This window comes from Miniopterus natalensis, chromosome 10 (assembly GCF_054644295.1).
Source record: "Miniopterus natalensis isolate mMinNat1 chromosome 10, mMinNat1.hap1, whole genome shotgun sequence".
Lineage (NCBI taxonomy): Eukaryota > Metazoa > Chordata > Mammalia > Chiroptera > Miniopteridae > Miniopterus > Miniopterus natalensis.
Window position 1 is genome coordinate 8915542 of NC_142090.1, and position 26189 is coordinate 8941730.

Here is a 26189-nt window from a genome sequence, read left to right on the forward strand (position 1 = left end):
GCGACACGCACGGCCCCGCGCGGAGCGCCGGAAGGAGCCGGGCCGCGGCCTCGCGCGTCGTGCGCGCGCAGCTCCCCCCCCCCCCCCCCCGCTCGCCGCCCGGCCCGCGGCCCCGCGCGCGCGCACTCGGGCGCCGCCGCCGCCGCCGCCTCCTCGGCTGCTGCTCCGGCTGCTGCAGGAGGCGGCGCTGGCTGGCGGCTGCGCTCGCTCCAGTCGGCGAGCGGAGCAGCGAGCGAGCGTGTGTGTGTGTTTTTTAAAGATGGCCGGAGCGGTGGCGGCGGTGGCCGCGGGAGCAGCAGCGGGAGCCGCCGCGGCAGCCGTGTCGGTGGCGGCCCCGGGCCGGGCCTCGGCGCCCCCGCCGCCCCCGCCGGTGTACTGTGTGTGCCGGCAGCCGTACGACGTGAACCGCTTCATGATCGAGTGCGATATCTGCAAGGACTGGTTCCACGGCAGGTAAATAAACCCCCTCCAGCCCCGCTGCCGCCGCCGCCGCCGCCGGCCACCGGCCAACCGCCGCCGTCGCCGCCGCGCCGGCCGCCCGCGTCCCCTTCCGCCCGGCCCCGCGCCGCGCCGCGCGCCCAGCGGCCCGGGCACCGAGCCCCCGGCCGGGGCAGCGGGACGCGCGGGGCCCCGGGCTCGCCGGGCGCCGAGCGGGCTGAGGGGGGCCGGTGGGATCGCCCGGCCGGGCGAAGAGTCGCCACAACAAACGGGAACAAAGGGGGCCGGCCGAGAAGTTGGCAGGGGGAGACCGGGGCGAGGGGACGCGGCCGGGGCAGGCGCCGGCGCAGGTGGCGGGCGGAGCGCCGGCCGGGCCCGCCGCCCCTCGCGGCGCCCGCAGCCGGGCCGCCGCCCCGCCCGCCCGGCCGCCCGCCCGGGGCTCCCGGCCCGGAGTCGCCGCCTCGTCCCGCCGGCCGCCGCGCCTTCCTTCTCGGCAGCGACCGGGTCGCCAGCCCAGAGTGTCCAGAAACCGCTCTTGTCCCCTCCCCCGGCGGGTCCCCGTCGCGCCCCCTTCCCCGGGTCTTTATCAAACTTCCGCGGCCGGGGGCGCTGGGACGGGGGCGTCGGCAGCGCCCGCCCGGCGGGGCTGCACCGAGTAAACAGAGCAACAGATGAGGCGCTCTCGGGACTTCAAAGATGCCAGTCGGAAGTTTGGGGCCGGGGGTCCCGGGCCGGGCGGCGGGTCGGCTCGGACGGTGCCCCCCACCCGTCGCCCGGTCACACCGGGTCCTGGCGGGGGCCGAGCGGATGGAGTGGGCAGCGGGGCCCGAGGGGACAGCTTCGGGTCCCGAACCCCCCGCGCCGCCCCCGCGCCGCAGCTCAAACTTTACAAAGAGTGAAATTTCCCGTCGCCCGAGGGGCTGGCGACACCCAGGCGGCGCGGGGCTGGCGCCCGGGGGCCCGGTGCGGGCCAACTTCGGCCGGCCGGTGGGCGCTGCGGGCCGGGCGGCGGGGGCGGCGAGCGTCGCCCTGCGCCTCCGCCGCCGCCCGCGTTTGGGGTTTGACGTTTGTGAGAGCTCGGGCCGCCTCCGCCGCCAGGCCGCCGACTCGTGTGTTTTGTAATCAAAGTGTGAGGCTAATAAAGGGCGGCGCCACAGCCTCTTGACTCCGGCGTGGGAGGGATTCGCAGGCATTTAAACAAAGAAACTAGTTGGGGTTGGGCTCCCAAAGTCCTTATTTGGGTGTTGTGGGAAAGCCTGCGGTCACCTTTAGGTGAAGCAGGTTTCCCGAGCACCGTTTGGTGTTGAATCTTGGCGAGAGTTGGCTCCCGGGTAATAGCAGATATGGTGACTGTGATTGTAGGAAGTGTCCTTTGATTGACAGCAGGGCATTTAAATACAGCCTCCGCTCCCCCCTCCCCAATTTTACAGAAACGCTGCGCGACCAGGCCAGATGTCTCAGTCTCCCTCTACTGGCCCTGCGAGAGAAAACCCCTGAAGTTGCGGCGTTCATGTCGGTTGTTTGGGGCTAGGAACAGTTAGTTTTACTTAATTTTCAAGTACCGTTAGTTTCATTTAATCAGTTTTCAGTTTGCGCAGTTCTGACAGCAACAACGGAGAGAAAATTCAGCATAGTGTCACTGTATCAGGTAATCTTTAACAATCTGGCCTACGCTTGGGGAATATTACTACAACCTTGCCACATGTAATTAAGAATACATCATCCATGAGTGATTGTTTTCTTGAACACAGCAAAACGTGTTCTTTTTCATTACTCCACACTGATGTTTTTTCTGCATTTCTACTGAAATTTGGACATACCGAATCTTGCCAATTCTATTGCTACATCCTCTGTTCCCATAACGTAGCATACCCTAGGCAGCCGGAGTAGAGATTATCCGAAAGTCTAGGTTACATATAGAATAAAGCCAGAATCCCTGGTGATGATGTAAATACTTATTTTTCAAAGAATTTTAGCTGCATAAGAAATTTGTTCCATTACGCAGTGTAGAGATTTGATAGATTAATACATTTTAGGTTAGAAATTTATCTTAATTTGGGTAACTCAACACTATAACCATAAAATGCCGCAGGTAGTTTACGGGGACTTTTGTAATGCATTTAACTATAAGTTTGAAAACGGGGGAAGCTGGAGGGAAAATAAACAGGGCATATGTGAGGAAGAGAGAATGGAGCCAGAGTAAGTGTGCTCTGCTTTGTCACGTAAAGTTGTGTGACTTCATGTCTGTGGAAGTGACTCTTAAATATATATTTCGAACCCAGTTTTTGTTGTTGTTGATTTTTGATCAGCAGTCCTTGAGAATTTAATGTGGTTCGGGTGTCAGAAACTAGAAAATCTAGTGATAGTGCTCCACCATGCAAAAGCAGTGTCTTAGTAGCAAGTTTAATTCTTAATGAAGTATTGGTAATTTGAGGTCTATATGTTTTTCCTGTGATCAATATTTACTTTAATGTTTGTTGTACCATGAAATGAGCGATTGTTTTCTTGAACACAGCAAAATGTTCCTTATGTATTAATTATTAAACAAATATCACTTGCTTATGTGAGAATTGGCCCCTAAAGTACAAAGGTGTAGCTTTCATCCCCATGCTCAGCTTTCCCTGGGTTTCCAGGGGTGGTCCATTTGCAGAGGAGGGAGAGGAAGTGGGTGAGTACAGAGGATTGCCTTTTCCTGGATATTTTCTTGAGAATTTTATTATTCAAGTAGAATTTTTTAAACTCAGTGAATCAGTGAATTTTGATATAAATTTAGATTTATTCTGCCTGGAGTTTCTGACATCTGAAAATCTGAAAAGTTTTTGCCTTAATTTATTCTGACAGGGAAGGAGGGCCTTTCCTTGATGCTTTGCAGCTAGGTAGCAGGGTGGATGGAACCAGCCTCCTCCAGGTTTGAGGTTGTTGAACTTTGTATCCTTGGTGTTCAGGAATTCCCATCCCTCAGTCTGCCTAAGCCCTATTTTTTAAGTGAGGGGGGGGAAAGAACACTTACTGGGTACAATGTATAATTAATGCCCTTAACGAAAGAATTAACAGGGTTTTCCTGGGAAGGTTCCTTCCACATTAGAGATGGAGTTCTTCCTCTTTGAGTCCTTGGGAGTAAGACAAGCTTTTTTTGTTGCTGTTAATCTTCACCTGAGGAATTTTTCCCCATTGATTTTTAAGAGAGAATGGAGGGAGGGAGGGGGAAAGAGAGAGAGAGAAGAGTGAAACGGTCGATGTGAGAGAGACACATCGATTGGTTGCCTCCCACAAGCACCCTGACCCACCAGGGATCAACCTCTGCAACCCAGGTATATGCCCTTGACCAGGGAATTGAACCTGTGACACTTGTGTGTGTGGGGAGACACACACATACACACACATGCACGTGCGCACACTCTAACCACTGAACCAAACTGGCCAGGGCAAGACAAGCTTTCCTGATAATGTCCCACCCCTTAATGTCTAGGCTAGATGTCTTTCCATAGTACACTTAATATCATTCTATGCAAAACTGCATCAATACCCTAATTAAATTGTATTTTAATGTCTTTGTCTCCCTATTAGACTGTAAACACCTTTGTTTGTTGGACTTTTTAGTTATACATTCTTTTTGATTGACAAAAGTAATATATTATAGAAAAATGAGAAGTATAGAAAAGTATCAGGAATATGAAAGCACCCATGTTTTCCAGAGATTACCACTATTTTAACATTTAAGGAATATATATATATGTATTAAAAACAACCTGGAATTCACTTTGTGCATTCCACTGTTACCTAATTTCTTTCATTAATATATACTTTTCTCTGTATCTTTAAAGTTCTTTGAAAACATTTTCAGTGGCTGTATAATGTGTAATTTCACAGGAGTACAATACGTTGTAAAACCATTCCACTCTTGTTAGTTAGTTTTCTTATACCTTGTTTACTACTTTTTCTTGTATTTCCTAATGATGATGGATGGTTGACATCATTCTAAGAACAAACCGTTGTGAGCATCTCTGATTATTTCCTTAGACTAAATCAAATGAGTTAATACATGTAAGACACTTAGAAGAGGACCTGGCACGTGTAAGTGCTCAAGAAGAAATTCCTTGAAGTAGAATTAGTATTCACAGGGCACAGATATTTTTAGGCTTCTTGTGCCTATAGCCAGATTGTCCTCTAGAAAGGTTATTCCAGTTTATACTCTCACCAACAGTGCCCACTTCTAGTTCCCCGCCTCCTCCCCAATCCACGGTATTATTAGCCCTGTAACCCCGAATCCCAGCCAAGCAAAAGCTTAGCCAATCTGCAGATGAGTAGTTCCACCCAAAGACATACCCAAGATTATTTGTGGCAGCACTATTTATATTATCCCCAAATTGTAACAATCTAAATGTCATTAACAGTAGATTGGGTAAATTGTGGTATATTTATAAAATTGAATTGTCATCAGTTATTTTAAAAAAACACCACTACTGGTACACACAACAATGTGGTGAATCTCACAAATAAAAAGTTGAATAAAAGAAGCCAGACACAAAAGGGTGTACTGTTTGATGCTACTTATATGAAGTTCACATGCAGGCATAATTGGGTGAGAGAAGTCAGGCTAGTGCTTACCCCTGGGGAGCGCTGACTGAGAGAGGCCCGAGGGAGCTCCTGAGGTTCAGCAAATGTTTCCTTTCTTGATCTTGGGTGGTGGTTACATGACTGTATACGGATGTAAAAATTCACTGAGCTGTATGTACACTGAAGATTTTTTTCTTTTTTTTTTTCATTTAAAAATTTTTATTTGCATAGAGCTGAGCAAAATCAGCATTTAGAAGTTTGTTTTTTAAATTTATTTTTAAAATTTTATCTTTATTGTTGAAAGTATTACAGGTGTTGAAGGTTTTTTAAAACTTTAATGTTTACCCGGCCGGGCGTGGCTAAGCGGTTTAGCATCAACCTAGGATCCAGGAGATCACGATTCGATCCCCAGTTGGGCGCGTGCAGGAGGCAGCCGATCAATGACTCATCATTGATGTTTCTCTCTCTCTCTCTCTCCCTCTCTCCGTTCCTCTCCCCCCCTCCCTTCCTCTCTCTGAAATCAATAAAGATATATTTTAAAAAAACACTAAAACAAACAAACAAAAAAACCTTTAATGTTTAAAGTGTACTTCAATCATTTATATGTTAAAAAAATTCTAAATTTTCCAATTTGGTAGCTGACATACAGTATTTTATATTTTTATTTTGTTTCTTGTTACTGACTTGAATGGGGTTGCCCGGCGCTGTTCTTGGTGCTAGGGATATAGCAATGAACAAAACAAAGTCCTTGCTCTCTTGTAACTTATATTCGTGTGTGTGCACACGTGTGTGGTGGGGAGATTAGAAACAGATGTATATGACAGAAGAAAAGAGTAATGCTGTTGGGTAGGAGTTTCACAGCTACTCTGGAGTCTCAGGATCAGGAGTTCAGTCAAACACTAAGTGCTTTATACCATGTGCTAGTCACTGCTCTGATTGCGTTAGATGTATTAACTCATCTAATGCTCATAGTCAGCTTGCTGGACAAGTGTTACTGTTGTCCCCATTTTACAGATGAGGACTCTTGAGAGAGAGGTCAGTCACTTTCCCAGGGTCACAAAGTTAGAAAAGGTCATAGAGCTTGCACCTGAGCTCAGGTGGGCTACCTCAGAGCTCAGGCTCTCAACCAGGAGGTGGTACTGGGTCTCTCTTCTCCTTGCCTGTCTCTGTCCTAGGGGGAGGGTGGTGGTGGTGGTGGTGGTGTTTGTGCATAGATGGAACAGATGCAAAAGGATTCCTCTGTAAACACTTTTGTTTTTGTTCTTTATTAAAATTATAGTCTTTAGCATAAATATGTTAATGATTGTAACTGCCTTGGGAACAGTATTTATAAAATATTTACTTGAAAAGTTTTTTAATTTAACTCTGTTTTCATCCTTGTAGTGGTGGATTTCTTATTGGAGTGTATTTTGAATTTTTAATTAGGGATGGGAAATTGAGTTTATTGAATGTCCAAGGGGAAGAATGCATTTATGTTTGCTGACCCTCAGTGAGGGGCTCAAGAATAAGAATAGAACAGGTGTAGAGGAATTCGATCATAAAGCAAGCTTTGGTTGGTTTGAGCAATCGAAACTCCACAATAATTCACACAGCTTTTGAACAGTTGGCTAGTGCTGATCTTGCAGCTGCTCCCAAGCTCTGATTCTTTTTGGAAGTTACATTTTATTACTGTAGTGATTGTTTACTTACTTTTCCATTGATATGAACATTATTCTTTTCCCAGTAATTATAGTTGAATTAATGGTTACTTGTATGATTTTTGTGTGTGTCTGTGTGAGCCCTGGTTCCTTTTATTGGAGAATGGTTTTTAGAAACCGAGGCCTGGTACTTGGTGGGCTCATTGCTTCTAGGCTTTCCCAGTGGACAGAGCTGGAAAATATACTGATCACACACATCTGGATTTGTTTGTGTTGTATCTATCTGTATGTATTAAAAAACATAAGTTTTCATAATGATGCCTTTGATTCTCATGTAATACCACAGCGTTCATTTCAGCCCTCTCCCTTTCCTTACTTGTAACATTTTGTCTCACAGTGAGAAACCTAGCTCTCATGTGCAATAGATTTATTTTTTCAGTCCTGGTGTATACATAAAGTAGTTTCAGAATTTCTAACCCTTACCCTTGTAATAAACAAATTTGCTAACTAGATTACAGTATTTGTTTATAATTCTTTCTGTCTTTAACCTTATGATATCTAGTCAAAACATTTTCCAAAGTTAGGTTAGTTCTTCTTTCCCTCACTTCAATATGTTATATCATTTATTTGTAGTACAGTAGGTTTATTTGTTACTGTTTGTGTTGCATTTTGGAGTCCTCCCACATCCTGGTTGGTTTTAATTGTTGGTTTATATTACGAGTATGTAAAACATCACTATCATTCTAAGTAGTCAGAGTTATATGAAAAGGTGTACTCAGAAGTTTCATGCGCTCTTCATCCCTCCTACGCCTTTCCTGCCCTTTCCCACCCCCTCCTGTAAGTAGGCAATGCCTTTAGTTTCTGGCTCATCCTTTCTGTGTGGCGTTTTTTGTGTGTTTTCCCACAAATGAGCAGATGCATGTGTTTTTTCTTATGTCTATTTTCTTTCCACGAAGGGAAGCTTGTGATGAATACTCTTTACTTCGCTTTTTCTCACTTAATAGTCTATACTGGAAATCAGGCTATGTCAGTTCATAGAGTTCCTCCTGTTCTGTTTAACAGCCATATGGTATGTACCTTGTCTTATTCGTCTCGTCTCTTGTGGGTAGGCGTTTAGGTTGTTTGTAATAGTTTGCAGTTACAAACAGTGCTGTAATAAATAATCTCATGCATATGTATTTTCACGTGGTTGGAGGTACACCTTTAGGTTAGATTACTGGAGGTGAGATTACTTGGTCTAAAGATGAGTGCATATGTTTTGCTAGGGTTACCAGAGTTCCCTCCAAATGGTTGTACCAGTTTGCATCCCCACCAGCAGTGTATGAGAGTGCCCCTTTCACCACATTCTCGCCATCAGGATGTGTTGTCATATTTTTAATCATTGTCAACCTGATACGTGAAAAATGGTATCCATGTTCTGATATGCATTTCTCTAATTACAAATGGGTTAGGCCTGGCTTGCGTGGCTCAGTGGTTGAGCATCGACCTGTGATCCAGGAGATCGTGGTTCGATTCCCTGTCAGGGCACATGCTTGATGGTTATTTTCTTTTCCTTCTTTTTTGAAAATCGCCTGTTTATATCTTTTTCTAATTCTATCAGAGTTTTGGTCCTTTGTCCCTCAATTAAAAAAAAAAAAGTCTTGATTTTAGAGAGAGTAAGTGAGAGGGAGAGAGAGAGAGAAATATCAGTGATGAGAGAGAGTCACTGATCGGCTGCCTCCTGCACGCCCCCTGACCAGGAATCAAACTGTGATCTCCTGGGTCATAGGTCGATGTTCAACCCCTGAGCTATACTGGCCAGGCTGTCCCTCAGTTTTTAAGAGGCCTTTATGTATTAGGGATATTAGCCCTTTGTGGCATATATAAATATTATCTCCCAGTTTGTAGTTGTTTTGCTTTTTCATTTTTGATCTATGGTGATTTTTTTTGCCATGCAAATTTCCAAAAAATATTTATATAGTCATATTTATCAATCTTTTATTAACTCTTTTATTAGCAAGCCTTGTACCTACCCCAAGTTGTTAAAGAGCAGTTTACTTACATTTTCTTTTAGTATTTGTGTGGTTTTATTTTATTTTATTATTATTTATTATTATTATTTTTAAGTTTTCACTGGAGGACATTTTCTCCATTGATTTCTAGAGAGAGTGGGAGGAAGAGAGGAGGAGGGAGAGAGAGAGAAATATCAGTGTGAGAGAGACACACTGATTGGTTGCCTCCCAGACCCACCCAGACTGGACCACATGCACTGACCAGGGCAGGGAACATGCAGCCAAGGAATGTGCCCTTGACCAGGAATCGAACCCGTGACCCTTGGGTCCGAGTGAGCACAACCAGCTAGGGCAGTATTTGTGTGGTTTTATTTATTTATTTCATTTTTAGATCTCTAACCCATTTGGAATTTATTCTTATATATCGTATAAAATAGGGGTATAATTTTATTTTTTCCTAAATGATTACCCAGGTGTCCCGGCACTATTTATAAAAAGTCCATATTTGCCAAGTAATTAGACATGCCACCTTTATCATATGCTGAAACTCTGCTTATACCTGTGTTCATTTCTGCCCTTCCTGTTCTGTTCCAGTCTCTATTTGCCCATTCGTGTGCCGCATTGCACTGTTTTAGTGACGGGGGCTTTTATAGTGCGTTTTTAAGTCTGGTAAGGCTGGTCCCAGCCTTGTGGTCATTTGTTTCTAGGCGGGGTTTTTGTTGTTATTCTTGCAGGTTTATTTGTCCATGTGAACTCTAGTAGCATGTTGTTGAATTTCATTAAAAAGCTTGTTGATATTTTATTGGTATTACATTAAATTTTTAAATTAACTTGGGGAGAACGGACATTTTTGTAATGTTGAGTCATTCTGTCCAAGGACAAGGATGTCTCTTAATTTAAATCTACTTTTGTGTCTTTCAGATGTGTTTAACATTTTTCTTTATATAGATTTTGCACAATTGCTAATAAGTTTATTCCTAAATATTTAATTTCCCTTTTTACTATTATAAATGAGATTTTTCTCTACCACTTGCTTGCTAATTGGCTATTGGTTATGTATATGAAGACTTACTTTGAATGTTTCTTTTATATCCTGCTAACTTACTGAAATAATTGTTTGAGTTATATCATCAGCTCACTAGAGTTCATATCATAAGTAAATAGAGACAGTCTTACTACTCTTTACCTATTCTCATGCCTCTAAATGATTTATCTAATGAACAGCAGTGGAGATAGTGGATGCCTTTCTTTGTTCCTAGTTTTAGTGGAAATGCCTTAATGCTACCTTATTAATAAGATACTAGCTTTAGGCCTCTTATCATATTAAGAAAGTATCCCTCAATTATTTTTTCAAAGTGTTTATTATAGATGTTTGTTGAATTTTGTCAAAGACTTCTTAAGCATCCGTGGAGTACCATAAGCTTTTTTCCTTAGATCTGTTAATATGCATATAAGGCATTTAAAAACTTTTATTAAATTTATTGGAATAGCATTGCTTAGTGTTTAGTAACATTAGTGGTAGCCTAACGTTTAGTCTCCAGTTCAACACACTCCCCTTTAACCACTTTTAATGCCGCTAAGCCCCAGCCCCACCTGGAGCGATGAGCACGTCCAGGCTCCCCAAGTATATAGGTTTCAAGTATACAGTTGTGTAATACATTAACTGTACATTACATTGTGTGTTCACCACCCAAAGTCAAGTCTCCTTCTGTCACCCTATATATATTTGAACCCCTTACCCTCTTCTACCTTCTCCCTTCCCCTTTCCCTCTGGTAACCACCATACTGTTGTCTGTGTCTATGAAGTTTCTGTTTGTTGCTTTCTCTTTTATATCCCACATAAATGAAATCATATGGTTCTTGGCATATGGATTTTTTGTTTTTTTAAACGTGCCCTTGGCCGGAATCGAACCTGGGACCCTTCAGTACGAGGGCTGACGCTCTAACCACTGAGCCAAACTGGGTAGGGTGATGTATAATGTATTTTTAAGTGTACTTTATTAGCTCTAAGAAGAACAGCCTCATGGAAAAATATTCTGCATTATTGGATATTTAAGTTGTGTTTTGGTGATGCTTTGAACCTAAATTTAAAAATATTATTCTGTATCTAAATTTAAAAATACTACTGCCTTGCCCTGCTGGGCGTGGCTCAGTGGTTGGGCATCAACCTAGGATCCAGGAGATCAAGGTTCAGTTCCCGGTCAGGGCACATTCCTGGGTTGTGGCCTCGATCCCCAGTTGGGGGCATGCAGGAGGCAGCCGATCAAATGCCTCTCTCATCATTCATGTTTCATCTGTCTCTCTCCTTCCCCTTTCCTCTCTCTGAAATCAATAAAGATATATTTTAAAAAAATACTGCCTTTGGTGGTTTTTAGTTAAAATTGACAAACATAAGTGACATGGAGGAACAAACACTGAGCAAGTAAATGAATATAATAAGGATCTCTAATGCATCCATGATCCAGGAATTTCTCTAAAGCAGCATTTTCTAACCTGTGTTTGGTGAACCCCAGGGGTTTAAGGTATCCTGGGAGTTCACTTTTAATTTGCCCTTTGAAAAGACAGTGATTGTTTTCCTTTTAAAATGGGTTTGTTTAAAGCTTCTGCGTGTACATGAGCAAGCTTACGCGGGATAGTTGGTGGAAATCAGTTGAATGTTTTCAAGATTCAGTTATTGGGTTGGTTTGTCATTCAGCTGAATGCTACTAGCTACCATGATGGCTTTCACTTTAATTATTATTGTTTTTAGAGAAAGTTTCAAACATGTACAAAAGTACATAGATAGTATAATGTGCTCCCAGATAACCATCACTCTATTTAGTGATTATCAGTCATGACCAATCTCATTTCATTTAATCCCCCCATCCACACTTCCCTTGCCCTTACATGTTATTTTGAAGCAAATATGTGACAATATTATACCTGAATATTTCAGTATGCATGTCTGTAAAATAAGGCCTCTTAAAAACTACAGTACCTTTATTACAACTAAAAATAGACAGTTCCTTAATACCATCAAATACTCAGTGTTCAAGTTAAGGTCTACACATTGTGATTACTTGATATGTCTCAGTAGTTCTCTGCTGGATGGGATTTTGTACCCCCCATCCTGGGGACATTTGGCAATATCTAGAAACACTTTTCATTGGGAGTGGTGGTGGTATAGGAATCTAGTAAGTAGAGGGCAGGGATGCTGCTGAAAGTCCCACACAGCAGTCCCCACAAGAAAAGGATTTTCCAGCCCTAGATGTCACCAGTGCTTCTGCTGGGAAACCCTGCTCCACATTTTCACCTCGTGTCTCTCTTTTTCCCTTGCGGTTTGTTGCAGAATGCGGTGGTTTATCCTATGAAGTTTTTCCCTTTCCCTATTTTGTTATTACATCCCTGAAGCATCTTTGAACATGTTCATCTAATAGTGACGCCTATTTATCAGTTAGTAATCATGACAGTCTGACATCATGTGCAGTAAATTGTGAAATTGCAAAAGCTGGGGGAACCTATACCATTGTAAATACTTTGGTATTTTTTATGTGTAAAAGCTGTTGTTAGATAATTGGTCACTGTTTGACAGAGAAATTGGAGTGTGAACCACTGTGGTCCTTTTGATTTTTACAGTGTCTTATGGATACTTTATATTAGTAAACACAGAAAAGAGAATAAAATGGTCCTGGAGATCTGCCTGGAGCTCCTAGAGCTGTTCCCACTGCCCAGGCACCCCAACTATTAAAAGCATGTGGATAAAAGTGGGACCAGTGAAACAGTTTGGATAGCATCCTAACTGGTCCACTCCGTGACAAGTATGGGACACAGGCCCCCTGGCCGCAGAGGCTTTCTGGCCAGTTCCCATCAGTGACTTGAGGAACTTTCCCGGGTGACTGTGCCAGAGCTTTCTTCCCCAGAGCCTGGGTTGTGGGTTCCTGAGTTCCCCCTTCCCTGTGGGCTCCCACAGGGCCTCACCTGTCACACACGCACGCTCTGGACCCGCTCAGTCCTTTTTACTTGACTTCTTTACGAAGGAGTCTTGGAGGATGTAGAAACTCTCTGCAGATTAGAGGAATTGCAGTCTTTGTGCTTCTTTAACTTGCTGCAGGTCTGACTCATCTTCCTCTCCTACATTCCTCTTACTCCAGTACTTTTTTAAGGCTGATTTTCTTTCTGCCTGGTTCTTTGAGTCACTTTCCCTTTCTTGCTAGACCGTAGTGTTTTCTGTCTGTCAGATGATCAACATTTCCTTAGATCCCATGGTTACTGGGAGAGCAGAGGCCCTTCTCTTTGACTCAGGGGTTTCTTTCCACAAACCAGCTTTTCCAACCATCCAAATGCCAAGTAGTCAGTGCTGGACTCTGTTCCCCTAATTTTCCTGTTCCTGCCTCTGCCTTTATGGGCGTTCAGCCTGTGGCAGGAGAGATCCGATCCCTGATCCCACTGGCTTTCTCAGTTTTCTCCTTTGTTAACCCCTTGTTGGAATGGGGTATCCTCTGAAAGCTCGTCTTTCACAGGCTCTGTCCTGCAGTATCACCTCTTCAGGAGTGTTCCCAGGGACTCTCCACTCACTTCCTGCCAGTCGCCTGGACTGGTGCTCAGCCTCGCTCCTGGCCCCGGCCTGCTGCCTGCTTCATTCTCCTGCTCCAGTGCTCTGAGGGGTTCTTTTCTCCTCTTCGAGAGGGCAGAGGAGGACCAGTACAAGCTTCTTAGGACGTTAAGATTAAGTGATGCTAGGAGACGGGTGACTTTCTTCCTTTCTGTCCCCTCCCCACCACATCCATGATTTTTTATCTCATCACCACGGTCACATTTCAAGCTTTCATTGACCACCACAGTTTCTGCCAGGTCTGTGTAACACTTGTAGTATTTTTTTGGAAACAACTTTAGAAGGATTTTGAAATTTAGTTTTGTCCTAAACAGAGGTGCCTGTTAAGTTGTGTTTGTGATGCTCACTACCTATTTTAATATTTGTGAGAAAAGAAATTTATTGAGTTAAGTCTTTATCATATAAAATGTGCATGCGCAAGGTTGTCAGAAGGGTGATGATTGTTGATGAAAGGGTGCTAACAGACTCAGGGAAAGCACACAGGTTTCTTTAATGGAAGTGTAAAGGATTGAAGAACTTAACCAGATGAGAGTGGCTCTACACAGCAGGAGGCCCAGCGGTCTGCTGTGTTGGCAGGACAGGCTGCCCTGGCCTTCATTTCTCCTAAACAGGCCCTGCTGCCAGCAATAGTGCCCTCTGGGAACTGGATCCCTCCAGGTCCAGCCATTCTCTCAGCGAGGACGGTGCTTGGGTCCTCTGGGTTCCTCCCTGTTTCAGTGGTGACCTTGCCTGTCCAGCAGTGTAACTGCTCACAACCGCAGCACATTCCTCGGTTTTTATGGGAAGATTGGGTGACTTGAAGATCAGTGTTTCAGCTGTACCGCCTTCCTAGCGGACTTCAAGCCTGCGTGACGTCTCTTCCTCCAGGTGCATGCAGCTCTACACTGTGGTCAGCCTCAAACTAGATCAGTAAAAAGTAACTAGAAGGTTTGTACACAGATCAGTTGTGAATTTCCTCATCAAGTTGGGCAATTTTGTCTTTAATCTTTGTTCAGGATTTAAGTATTAAATATTACTTATTAATTAATATTACACCCACTGGAAAGAAGGGATCCTTAAATGAGTAAAAAGAGTGTATCTGTTTTGTCAAAATAGCATATATTCTTGAACTAAACGATAGTTTTCCCCTTTATAACTTTTTATTCTAGTCATTGTCTTCGAAGTATCAGTGCTACACGTCTTGCATTCAGCCATTCGTATGTGAGCTACAGTTGTCCAAGTTTGCTTACTAGTAAGGAGAGGTCTATTTTCAGATTCTGAAAAGAAAAGGAAACTATGAGGTCACTGGGAATTATCTTTAGGTGATCCCCTCTCACCTGTTCAAGGACATGCTTCAGCAGTTACTTCCTTCTCCTCCATATAATTTTCCCCCCTCATTAGTGTGCAAATAGTATATAACCTTTATTAAAAAAATGCACACACAAAAAATACAGCTTTCTTGACCTGACATTCCCCTTTCAGGTACAACCCTATTTCTTTGCTCCCTTTATAGCAAAATTTATTTATTTATTTATTTGATAAATTTTTTTTTTTTTTTAATTTAAAACTTTTTTTGTTACTACTCACCCAAGGATATTTTTCCCAATGATTTTTAGAGAGAGTGGAAGGAAGGGAGGGAGTGGGAGAAAGAGAGCAAGAAACATCCATGTGAGAGAGAGACATTGATTGTTGCTTCCTGCCCTTGCCCAGACCAGGGCGGAGCTCAAACCTGCAACCCAGGTACATACCCTTGACCAGGAATCGAACCCTCGACCCTTTGATGCATTGGCCGACACTAACCATTGAGCCACACCGGTCAGGGCAACAAAATTTATTTTAAAAAGTGTCCATATTTATGATCTTCAGTTTGGTCTTTTTTCCTCCTTCTTTATTCCTGATTAGGGTCCCATTCTCTCCGAACCCAGTGGAATCAGGCTTTCATCTTAACTATTCCACTGCAGCAGCTCTTGTTAGGGTTACCAGTGAGCTTTTGTCGCCTTCTTTGGCTTCCAGAAATCCCGGTGCTGGTTTTCCCCCCTTCACCACTGTCCTTCAGATCCTCTGTGCAGTTCTTATCTCCCTGATCTTTCACCGCTGGAGTGCCCCAGGGTTCAGTCCTCAGGAGTAGGTCTCATTTTCTAGCATTTATCGGATCCCATGACTTCAGCTTTCATCTGTATGGGGATGACTCCTAAATTTTTACATCCTTTGTAGGCCTGAGCTCTAGTTTTGAATATGTAATTGCCGACCTTATGTCTCCACTTGCTAAACTATTAAACTAACATGGCCTGCACCTCCAGACTCCCTGGCACTTCTTTTCCCCGCTTTCACACTGCCTCCTAGGTGCCTCTCCCAGACCTAATCTCTTCTACCTACTGGCCTTTTTTGTTTTCCTTGACCATTAGCATAGACCCCCCCCCCCCCCCCAGCCTTCTCTACCCTCCTTCTGCACCTCTCCCCTGCCCTGAGACACAGAAATGTAATTTAGTGTAACACTTTCCTTTTAAGCACAAGTCTCTGGAAATTCCCTGGTCATCACCATGATTTCTTCTTCCTTCATTTAAAATTAGTTCCTGGAGTGCTCCTTTCTCTGTGGAAAGTCTCTGAAGATAGCTAAAACAATTTAATCCCTTTTGTCTAAAAGATTGCCTCTTTCCACCTGCTCCACATTTCATTCTTGAAGGAATGGATGGTCCAGTCTTACAGGAGATTCATGGTAGCGCAGCCTACCATGGTTCAGCTGAGCTGAGGCTGCCCTCAGTGGTGACACAGAATGTGTCTTGAAAACCCGTCAGTCCTATGTATGTCTCTGGAGCTAATATGTAATAAGGAACGGCTTTCCCCTGGAGAATTGCTGAGGTCCAGCGATGGTTCTTTCTCTCCTACACAAATCAGTTGTGTATTTTCTCATCAAGTTGAACAAGTTTGTCTTGAATCTTTGTTCAGGAGCTAAGTATTGACTATTATTAATTAACATTGCATAGTGTTATTTACTTAAGCTGTGCCATTTACTTATCATAACCTTATCTATTATGTAATAAATGTGTACATGTTCGGTGTTTATCCTGGGGACACGGTCAATGTGAGATGAGCACATGCACACGGCAGGTGAACGAGCTACGTACGTGTGCATATTAGCTTGTCTAGACTAGAATTTTACACATGCAGCAGGCTCTGTAGGTGCCCCATACATATCCCCTGGCTCTCTGTGTTTCCATCTGTATTTCTGTCTCTAACTTTACCTCTTGAGGACTTTCTTGCTGAAAGCACTTGAGACGGGGCCTGAGGGCTTTCTTAGGCTACCAGAGCTCAGCAGCTTGCACTCAACCAGGCTGGAAATTCTAGGGAGTTAATGGCTTTCAGAGAGCCATCTACCACTGTCTGTTGGGAGACAGTGATAAATACCGAGCTTCCTCTCCCTTGGTGGGACCATGCTGTGGCCTCCTCCCCTTCCCTGTCTCATGTTTCACCCCCCTACCAGTACTTCCAGGGTCACCTCCTGTACGAACACCTGCACTCAGATTTGTGTGTCAGGACCTGCTTCTGGGAGATTCCAACCTCAACCAGTGGAAAATTATTAATGAGAAGTAAGGTCATAAGCGAGAGAGAGTGGATTTGGAAGTTTGGATTTAGAGTTTGGATTCCATTTATTAAATAGCAGATAGCAGATTTTTTTTTTTACATGAGATAGTTATATTTATGTATTAATGCCTGTATCATAAGTGTACTTTCATTTACTTATGTCTGTGTAGATACACTGGGAACATAACCCTCAAAGCTGCTTACTTACCTCATAAATAGTTTTCTAGTCCTGCCTCCTTGAAAAGATGTCTTGCCTTGAAGTTTGTGTGTGATATGATTTTAATTTGAAACTTGCTGTTTTAATTTCCCTTTCTTTCTTTCTTTCTTTCTTTCTTTCTTTCTTTCTTTCTTTCTTTCTTTCTTTCTTTCTTTCTTTCTCTCTCTCTCTCTCTCTCTCTCTCTCTCTCTCTCTCTCTCTCTCTCTCTCTCTCTCTTTCTTATTTATTTATTTATTTCAAACCACTGGAAACATTCCATAGTAAGTAACTTTTAGCATGGGAACAACTGCAGTGAAGTGTGAACATTTCCCAGATTAATTAACATATAAAAACTAGCAACTACTTTGCCATCTTTGGGGAATGCTATGTGGTCTGCATAAATAAGATTCTCCTGTAACTGAAGGCTCCATTTGTGAAATGTAGCTGAGTGTCCTCAGAAAAGTTACTCAGAGATAAAATTCTTTATATGTCAACTATTTTAGATGGATTTTGGCAGATACATTATACTCTTCTTAATAGAATACGACACTATTTAATTTTGGTGACTAAGTACCATGGACCTGAGTTTTCTTTGCTGTGTGGGCTGTTGGCACATGTTGGACTGTTTGTGTATGAAATTGCCCCAGACCAGTGAGGATGTATTGGTAGTATTTCATCTTTTTCCTTGCTGAGATTTGTTGCTGTCTCTGATCTACTTGGGCAACCCCCACTACTGTTTCTAATCTTCAGTGTTTTCTAAACTAGAGAAAAACTTAAGATTTCAATGGGGATTCAGACAGCAAGCCTTCTTAAATTGCTCACTCTGTCATCCCAAGACATTGGTGACAATAGGGTGGGCCTAGCCAAGCATGGAGGCAAGCTGTGCAGAAGGGATTTTGCAATTATCACTTAAATAGGTCTGCTGGGCAAGGTTAGAACCTTTGAAATCAGAGTGCTTGTGATGATAGCAGCTTCGAATTCTTACTCTGGGACAGAAGCTCTGCCCTGTGAGCAAGGGCAGTGCTGGCTCATAGGTAATTTTACCCAGAAGACAATAATCAGATGGTTGGTGTGGAGACATGGTGTATCTTGCTTCTTTGGAGGCTATGTATGTTGACAGTGTCAGCTCTTTAATGTAAGAGTGAGTGCTCAGCCTTTAGGCTTGAGCCTAGACTCTGTCCTGTAGGTACTTGTTAAGTATACCATGATAAGGGAACTCTGAGACAAACATCGTTGATAGGTTCTCTTGAGGTTAAAAAAAAGAGTTGAAAAAGTTTTAGTATGTTATCAATTACTGACATTTTACTTATATGTGTTCCAGTAATGTGTGCAGTAAGTGCTTGGTAACACCGTCACTAACTTGCTATCCTGTGTTGTTAAGGGAGTGGTTTTAAAATACTCTTGACTTACTGGTACTTGGTATCAATTAAAAATTATAAAACTTTTTTTTTTTAATTTTGTAAATTTCAGTTGTAAAATAATCACAATTGTAATTATAAAGACATTAAATTTGTAATAAACTTTTCACAGCTGGTGAGTCCAGCTGGAAAATAAACTAACTTGATCTGAGCCCGGCTTCTCCCAGCCTTATTGGACTGTGGCCTCTTAGTGAGTAATCTCACCTTCTGGGGGACAGTTTAAGAAAAGTTCTTTTAGAGAATGTTGTATGGCAGTCCTCAGCCCCCTTCTGATATGCACAGATTTGTTACATGTAAGGGAATACCGTGGCTCTGCTTACAATGCTCATGACACCAAATGTGTGGATTTGCCACACCAAGCAATTCTGTGGTTCTCTGTAGTGCCAACCTGGTGTCCTTCAATTTTAATTCATTTCTGACAGTTGCTATGTGGAATTAGCTCAGAACCCATAGGTTAAGAGCTCAGTCCCACAGACTGCCCCCCTACTTTAGACACCAGTAGCAGATGGTGGATTTCTAGGTTATCTATACTTTTGTCTGCCTTGGCTACAAATTGGGGGGTTCCCCTGATCCCTGCTTCAGGTTTGATAATTTGCTGTAATAGTTCATGGAATCCAAGGAAACACTTTGCTTACTATTACCAGTTTGTTATAGAGGATATTACAAAGGTTACAGATGGACAGCCAGACAAAGAGGGAGGTACAAAGGCGAGGTCCACAAGGGCCCCACATGTAGGAGCTTCTGTTCCTTTGGAGTTTGGGATGTGCCACCCCCCTGCCACGTGGATGCATTCACCAGCCCCGAAGCACTCTGAACCCCTTCACTTAGTGCTTCCATAGCAGTTTTCTTACTAGGCATGATGGATCCAATCACTGGCTATTGGTGATTAACTCAATCCCCAGCTCCACTCCCCACCTCAGAGTTCAGGGAGCTGGGGCTGAAAGCTCTAACCCTCTAGTCACCTGGTTGGTTCCTTTGGCAACCAGCCCCATCTGGAAGCTATCTAGGAGCCCCCCAGAGTCCCCTCATTAGCATACACTCAGGTGTGGTTGAAGGGCTTGTGAATGACAGAGCTGTGCCTTCACCCCTGTCACTCAGGTAATTACAAGGGTTTTAGCCACTCTTTTGCCAGAAACCAGGGATGAAAACCAAACATATTTCTCGTTATGTCACAGTATCACATGGTTTAGTTAAATAACACCAGTCCCCTGATAACATGATACGGATTTTCATCTATCTATCTATCTATCTATCTATCTATCTATCTATCTATCTATCTATCTATCTATCTATCTATCTATCTATCTATCTATCTATCATCTATCTATATCTATCTATCTATCTATCTATCTATCTATCTATCTATCTATCTATCTATCTATCATCTATCTATCATCTATCTATCTATCTATCTATCTATCTATCTATCTATCTATCTATCTATCTATCATCTATCTATATCTATCTATCTATCTATCTATCATCTATCTATATCTATCTATCTATCTATCTCTCTCTCTCTCTCTCTCTCTCTCTCTCTCTCTATCTATCTATCTATCTATCATCATCTATCTATCTATATCTCAAAATATTACAGATGTCCCTTTTTCTCCCCAATGACCCGTTCCACCCCGTCCCACCCTCTCCCCAGCCCCTCTCCCCACCATTGTCTGTGTCCTCGGGTTGTGCATATATGCATATAAATTCTTTGGTTAATCTCTCCCTCCCCCACCTGCCCTCTTCCATCCCTCTGACATTCATCAGTCTGATCCATGCTTCCATGTCATCGAATCATTTCTGTCCATCAGTTTATTACGATACGGATTTTAGTCACCATGATATATTAACTTCATGAAGTACAAAGTTGGCTGCTAGCTCTTCAGTAGCAGATGAGCAGATCAGAGTGTGAGTAACGGGTGTGCACCTGCCCCTACCCCCCCCACCCCCCCGCTCACACAGAGACGGGGAGTGTGTCCTGCTCTGCCTCGTCTCCCAGCGATGAACCCACGTGACATTTTACAAACTGGGCAGTTGATCGAGGGAAGAGGCCAGTATAGATGAAAGTGCAGCACAGAGACAAAAAGTGATTCTGGAAGTGAAACCTGAATTGGCCGTAAGTGGAACAGTGACTGCGGTGGGAATGGTGACACTGCCACCCTTCCAGAGACTCCAGGGCTGCAGCCAGAGGCACTCAGTGAAGGCGCTTAGCAACATAATGTTTTAAATTACAACGTACTATAAAATACTAGTTGTGCTGCTTTTCATTTCTCTAGACATTATAACCAACAGTAAGAGTTTTTAATGTTTTGACATTTTTAAAGGTCAGTAAACAATGTAATTTTCCCCACTGATTACTGAGGTAGCTTTGTGTCGTGTCAAGGAGCGTGGTGGTTTTCACGCTCCTGCACTACAGCGCTAAGTGAGGACTGCCTGTGTGCTTGTATTTGCCAGTCATCCATCCTCTGACCTCTAGTGGAAATGAAGAAGAATTACAAAATGGACTTTGAGGAGCTTACAGTAAGTTATTCTTTATAAAAACACAGGTTTTTAATGTATGTGTGAGTAGAGGATATATTTTTTAAATTTATTTTTCACTTACAGTTGACATACAATATTATGTTAGTTTCAGGTGTACAACATAGTGACTTATCTTTTGAATGAATCTAACATAAATAGGTAAAAAGTCCTTCTTAAATAGTATGCACGTTATGTATTTGCCCTGACGTGGATAATTTGAAATAGGATGGTCCGTTTGCTGTTGACGTTTTCTGGACAACTCAGTACTACCCATTTTGCTTTTGATGAATACTTCTGATTTGTAACTGTGTTGAAATTCTTTGAGACCTTCTGGGTAATTCATACAATTCCATGTAGGGATAGTTATTATGGATTATGCCAAGATTGCTGTGGTCCAATCCCCTACTGTACCTCATCCTTCACGAAGAATGAAAAGCCTGCTAAGGAGGTGAGGAGTCCCCCTTAGAGTGTTACACTCATTTCCTTCCCAACAGTAAGGTCTCTAATGTGAATCCTTTCTCTTGATTTAGCTTGGAATGTGGTCTCTCCCCTTAGATGCCGGCACTGAAGAGTACTTACAAGCCAAGAAAAGTTTTTAGGGAACTAGATCTGCTTGAGTTGACTCCTGCCATTTGTAGCTGACTCATCACTAAGTGTCCTCAATATAAAAGTTATGTTTTACTGTTATCTTTTATTCCCAGGGTGTGATCTCTTAGCCCTGAATATATTAAATCTTCTGTAGGTGTCGTTAGACCCTAGAAAATATAGCTTTCCTTCTCATGCTCATGACAGGAAATAATCTTGTCAACTGGGTTGAAACAAGTCTGATGGCTATTGGTTCATCTTTTAAAAATCTAGTCATTTCTGTTTACAATCTATTTAATCCATGTAATCTTTTAATAGAAACTCTTTTTGGAAAATCCAGTAAGATAGGCACACTTAGGAGCTACATGAAAGGAAAACAAAATAAATGGAAATAAAATATATAAATCTGTAATGAATAGGGACCCTTTCCGTGCAATAGGATTATACCTGTGACTGAACCTAAGTGGTTAAGAACACTGCATTTGCCCTGGCCAGTGTGGCTCAGTTGGTTGGAGTGTTGTCCCTTGTGCACTGAAAGGTTGCTGGTTCGGTACCTGGTCAAGGCATGACCTAGGTTTTGGGTTTGATCCCTGGTGGGGGTGCATACAGGAGGCAACCGATCATACTTGACCTCTCCCCCCCTCTCCCCCTCTCTCCCCCTCTCTCCCCCTCTTCCCCCCTCTGCCCCCTCCCCCCCTTCTCCTCTCTCTAAAATCAGTAAAAACATATCCTCTGGTGAGGATTTTTTTAAAAAGAATACTGCATTGTTTTGCATTGACAAAATATATGGACATTTCAGAATAAGATATTGAAAGAAAAACTTATCAGTTATTTTCCCCCCTCACATTTATTTTCTACCCCTTTATATTTGCAAAATTCATATTTAAACAGGCTCCTGGATAGTAGCCCAAACTAATGCCTCCCCACTGTGCTTAGAATTCCTGCTTTGTGTCAGTCAGTAAATACTTTGTGAGCATCTACTATGTGAGCTTTAGGTAGATCTGTGGGGAGTAGGACATTCTGAATTATTAAATATCACTGATGTCTTTAAGGAACTAAAAGTCTAATTGGAGTAATAAAGTTTTCATAGGGGCTGCCGTGATAAGGTACTGTGCCAGCCTCTGTGCTAAGGTTTCAGAGCGGTTGCTCTTCAAATGCCACTTCTCTGCCAAGCTGGCTTCAAAAAATCACCTGGGGAACTTAAAAAATAAAGAGTACTGGGCCCCACCCATTAACTTTTCCCTATAGATCTAAGGTGGGATTCAAGGATGTGTTTTTCTTCCTTTCTTTTTTCCCTCCTAAATAAGCAATGCATAGTACAAAAGATGTACTAGAAGGTTCTGTGGTGAAAAGCAATTCTCCCTCTCTGTTCTGCGTCCATGCAGTTTTCTTTTACTAAGTTTTTACATATTGTTCCAGACGTATACTGTGCATTTACAAACCTGTGTGTGCGTGGTTGGCTGGGGGGTGGGGGCATATTATACAAAATGTTCTGCACCTGGCTTTTGTTTCTTTATAGCATATCATGGAGATCTTTCTCTTCCTGCAGAGCTGCCTCATTCTTTTGAAAGGCTGCCTATAGCTGCTGGTAAAAGCTCTGCAGGGAATTCTAATGCACAGCCAGGTTTGGGAGCCACAGATAGATTGAATGTTAAAGGAGTTTAGAAAAAGTTTTCTTGAAATGTTAATTCCTTAAGTCATGCATTTCACAGCAAGGAACTGGACTCAGCCAAGCATTTCATGTGCTTCTAGATACAGGTTGCTTTAGAACAGATTTTTGCACTATGTTTCTTCTTCCTTGTTACAGATATTAGGCAGAATTTATCAATCAGAAATACCTGAAGGCATTAGTGTACATACTGGTAACATACTTTTAAAAATTCCTTCCTTTATTGAGAACAGTGCTGAGCAAACTTTTATGAAATTGCTACTGTTTTTCCTTTATCATCAGGACAAGCCTTTTCTCCCCAAGATGATTTACAGAGTTCTTCAATTCTCACATGACATTCATTTGAGATGGCATTTATTTGCTGTTTCACTAGTTGTGAGTAGAAGTTTAGCCTAGCTCCATGAAATAGCATATTCACTGGGCACTGTTTGCGTTATAGCTTCCCTTAGTTTCTGCAGACATACCCCACCGGTGGCTGAACAGGCAGAAAGGAAATGCTACAGAGCAAGAAGAGCTTTAGCTCGAGAGGCAGATGGCTAGTGGAATGACCACAGGGTGGTGAAAAGCACGTGGTCAGCTTTCTGCATATTTCAGGAATTTCAAACACCTTTTCTTTCTTAGAAGATTCTCGTAGAAATTGTTACCTTCATGAGAGAACAGTCTGTGCTTGATCATAAAGATTTGTTTAACCCTCTCACCCTTTACATTGCCCACCCTGTGTACTTAATGTCAGATAATGTATCAGTCAGCACATAAGTTAGACTTGATGTCTATATTTTACATATTCATCTTGGAACAGATTTAATTAGCAGCTTGTCCGCAGGATTTTCAGCTTTTTAAAAGGGGTGCATTTTGTACCAGTGAGTGCACCCATTGACTCTTCAGCTTCCCCATATTTTACTCTTATGTTCTCTGTTCAGTTCCTTGGTGTATTGTCTCCTCCCTTACTCTTACTCGTGGTCAGCAGTTGGAAATAATTTAGGAAGCCCTGGGACAGTTGGAAGCTCGAGTCAGCTGTTGGAGGCAGGAAAAGTATCTAATTTTCTAAGATTATTTGAACCAAAAAAATTTGGTTCAGAGTCTGTACTTTATTCAAAACCCTCGTTAAATATAGTTAAGCACATAGTATGCCAATAAATAGCTTTAATGTGTCAAATATAAAATCTTCACAAAATTGAACTGCGCTATACTCAACTTATAAAGAAAAGCACTTGATTTTATGAGAACAGTTTTATGTGTCAGCAAGAAAATAACAGAAGTTGGGTATTTCCGGAACCACAGACTTAATCATAAATCACTAGTTTGATTTTCATTGAAAATATTTCATGTATGCAAATTATAAATTTTTACTTTAGCCTGATATCTGGTAATCAAGTGTCTCAGGGTTAAAACACTACATAAAATGTAATTTAAAGGTGAAAATGCCTATTGGAAACCTAGTACTTTTAGTAGGAATGTCAACCTATTAAGCCAACACTGATCGGGAAAATAAGGTTTTTGGACTAGCAAAACTGTTGTTTTACAGTTTCATTCTAAGCATTTTCTGTGTATTAGCTTAATTTTCTTAATAACTCTTTGAGGGAAATGCTTTCATTAGCTCCATCTTTACAGATGAGACAAAAAACAGACAGGCAAAGTAAGTTACCAAAGTCACACAAGCTACTGAGTGGAGTAGCCAGGATTCTAACATAGGCAGACTGACTCCAGAGAACTCAACCATCAAACAATTAAAAATTGAAAACAAATTTTTTTTCTCTCCTTAAAGAATGGCCATCTGAGCCCGGCCAGGCATGGCTCAGTGGTTGAGCGTCGACCTAGGATCCAGGAGATCAGGGTTCGATTCATTCCTGGTCAGGGCACATGCCCGGGTTGCGGGCTGCAGCCAATCAGTGACTCTCATCATTGATGTTTCTATATCTTTCTCTCTATCTCCTTTCCTCTCTCTGACATCAATAAAGATATATTTAAAAAAAAGAAAAAAAAAAAAAAAGAATGGCCATCTGAGTATCTAATTAAGTGTTCTCTGAAGAGACATCATTGAAGAAAAAAAAAATTAAGCTTAGTCGTAAAGCTAAGTTTCTTGCTGCGGCTCAGATCTCTTATCATCTTATAGGTAACGAGCCCAGAGCTCTATGAGCTGTGACTGGTTCCTGATAGAAACATGGTAATAGTAATGGCTGCCATTTATTGCTTTTTTTTAAAAAAAAATCTTTATTGATATATTTGAGAGAGGAAGGGAGAGAGGGAGAGAGAGACAGAAACATCAATGATGAGAGAGTCATTGATCGGCTGCCTCCTGCACGCCCCTGACTGGGGATCGAGCCCGCAACCCGGGCGTGTGTCCTGACCGGGAATCAAACCATGATCTCCTGGATCCTAGGTAGACGCTCAACTGCTGAGCCACGTCCAGCCAGGTTGCCATTTATTACTTAATACAGTTACTGTGCCAAGCCCTGTGCTTTATATGTTTACATTTATTGGCCTAGTTAATCCCAGGGGACCTCCTGCTTAGAGAGATTGAGAAATTTGCTCGAAGTCAAAACTAGTGGAGCTAGAAGTCAAACCAGCCTTTCTAATCCCAAAATCTACACATCCCACTGAAGCCAACTGACACTTGTTTATCTGGGGTTATGGTCCGTAGGCCTTGCCTGGCCTGTAGCTGTCCCAAGACCTCAACTTGATGTCAGAGTTCAACGATGTGAAAGGAAATATGAGGAGCAGGTTGTCATCTGTCCTCTGTATTCCTGGAGTTAATTCACCACAGAGGCCACTCCACACCCCCATTGAAGATGCTAGTGTAGGGTTTTGGGGGTTGCACAATGACTCAGTCTTCTCATTATGAGGAAATCGAGTAGTTTGGTGCTTTAGGTGAGGGGAACTTTTGATGCATAGGTGAAAACTTATACTGAAGCTAAATTTAAAATGAATGAATTCCATTACCACAGCCTTCTACCATCTAAGGAGAGATGAAAAAAATATCTAATTTATATATTGAAAGACCTTTCCCTGTTTACCTACTATTGCCTTT

The 26189-nt window shown here is 42.6% G+C and overlaps 1 protein-coding gene across 1 annotated transcript in view; it reads left to right on the forward strand.

Moving 5' to 3' along the window:
- Nucleotides 1–236: 236 nt before the first annotated feature.
- Nucleotides 237–26189, forward strand: part of KDM7A (lysine demethylase 7A) — a 70422-nt gene continuing 44469 nt past the window's right edge. The window contains exon 1 of the mRNA XM_087820983.1: nt 237–453. Coding sequence (XP_087677109.1) covers nt 260–453 — 194 coding nt within the window. The 5' untranslated portion in view covers nt 237–259. The remainder of the gene's footprint in view (nt 454–26189) is intronic.